This window comes from Rhincodon typus, chromosome 39 (assembly GCF_021869965.1).
Source record: "Rhincodon typus isolate 14 chromosome 39, sRhiTyp1.1, whole genome shotgun sequence".
Taxonomy (NCBI): Eukaryota; Metazoa; Chordata; class Chondrichthyes; order Orectolobiformes; family Rhincodontidae; genus Rhincodon; species Rhincodon typus.
The window spans coordinates 6,491,915-6,493,911 of record NC_063370.1 but is presented as its reverse complement, the minus strand read 5'-3'; the positions used below and the strand labels follow the sequence as shown (position 1 = coordinate 6,493,911).

The 1,997-nt window shown below is 50.4% G+C and overlaps 1 protein-coding gene across 1 annotated transcript in view; it reads right to left on the bottom strand.

Annotated features, from left to right (window-relative positions):
• Nucleotides 1-1,997, bottom strand: part of LOC109925778 (myotonin-protein kinase) — a 45,715-nt gene that overhangs the window by 31,580 nt on the left and 12,138 nt on the right. The window contains exon 4 of the mRNA XM_048618392.1: nt 1,116-1,211. Coding sequence (XP_048474349.1) covers nt 1,116-1,211 — 96 coding nt within the window. The remainder of the gene's footprint in view (nt 1-1,115; nt 1,212-1,997) is intronic.

The following is a 1,997-nucleotide window of genomic DNA, read 5'->3' as shown; positions in this document are numbered from 1 at the left end:
TGTTTGTTTCCTCTCCATCTATCTTCTCCTCTATCCATCTTCTATCCGCCTCCCACTCTCTCCCTATTTATTTCAGAACCCCCTTCCCCTCCCCCATTTCTGAAGAAGGGTCTAGGCCTGAAACGTCAGCCTTTCTGCTCCTCTGATGCTGCTTGGCCTGCTGCGTTCGTCCAGCTCTACACCTTTTTATGGCAGTTGGAATGTGCTCGGTCTGGGAAGTATACACTGTTGTGCTGTTTGAAATGTGGCAATCTTGCACTGTCCTCAAAAGGGCCAGGGCAACACTTCTTGCTGTGCAGTACCTGTCACCTTTTACCTGACAGACGGGCTGTTAGATCACTAAGAGTACAGCCAGATGATCACAGAATCCCTACAATGTGCAAGCAGGCCATTCGGCCCACACCGAACCTCCAAAGAACATCCCACCCAGACCTGTGCTATCCCTGTAGCCCTGCATTTCCCATGGTTAATCCACCTCGCCTGTGTACCTCTGGATAGTATGGGCAATTTAGCACGGCCGATCCACCCTAACCGCCACAGGTTTGGACTGTGGGAGGAAACCGGAGCAAACCCATGCAGACACAGGGAGAATGTGCAAACTCCACACAGACAGTCGCCCGAGAGTGGAATCAAACCCGGGTCCCTGGCGCTGTGAGGCAGCAGTGCTAACTGGGGCACCGTGCTGACCTCAGTAATCCAGAGGCCTAGGCCATTGCTGTAGGGAACATGGCAACTGCTGGAATTCAAACCAAATTAATAAATCTGGAATTGAAAGCTAGTCTCAATGCTGGTGACCACGAAACCATCAGTGATTGTTATCGAGCCCATCTAGTTGACTAACGCCCACCTACTCAATGGGCAATAAACGTTGGCCCAGCCAATGACGTCTACGTCCAGTGAACAAATTTGAACGAAGAAAATCTGCCGTCATTAGCCAGTCAGGCCTACACGTGACTCCAGGCCCTCAGCAGCTTGGTTGAGTCTCAACTGCCCCCCTGGAATGGCCCCAACAGGCCACTCCATTGGAGGGCAACTCACGATGGGTGGTAAATGCCAGCCGTGCCCACATCCCATGAAAACGTCAATGAGAAACAAAAGGGAGTGTTGAACATTACCAAGTGATGACTGTCCTGAAAGGCGAAGTGTAATCTGGTGATCCACTGGGCGCTCCCTTTGATGAGGACCTCACGTTCCTCGCGGAAATGTACGGTCTGGGGGGATCATTTGAGATAAACCGGTTAATGGTTCCACACAAAGCGCCAAATAAACACTAGACCCTTGATGTTACAGTGACATAATCTGATCACTGTGGACCTGAATATAACTCTAGCAGTGCACCCCCAATCCACCACAACCCACCCACAGCTGGTCCCTGACCGTTGGCAGCATACAGTGTACAGCGCGGAAGCAGGACCTTCGGCCCGACTCATCCATACCAGCCAGGTTTCCCAAACTAAATTGGACCTGGTTGCATGCGTTTGGCCCCATATCCCTCTGACCCTTCCCTATTCGCGTACCTGTCCAAATGTATTTTATAATGTTATCACTGTACCAGCCTCCACCACTTCCTCTGGCAGCTCATTCCATACACGCACCACCCTCTGTGTGAAAAAGTTGCCCCTTAGGTCTCTTTCACATCTTTCTCTTCTCTCCTTAAAGTTACGCCCTCTAGTTTTGAACTCGTCAACCCTGGGGAAAAGACTTTTGCTATTCACCTTATCTATGCCCCTTATGATTTTATAAACCTCTATAGGTTTTATAAACCTCATCCCTCAACCTCCTACCCCCAGTACAAGAAGTCCCGGCTTATCCACTTTTACTCTGTATCTAACCCTGAACTGTCCCTGTCCTGTGAGTGTTTGATGGGGACAGTGTAGAGGAAGCTTTACTCTGTATCTAACCCCGAACTGTCCCTGTCCTGGGAGTGTTTGATGGGGGACAGTGTAGAGGGAGCTTTACTCTGTATCTAACCCCGTGCTGTCCCTCTCCTGTGAGTG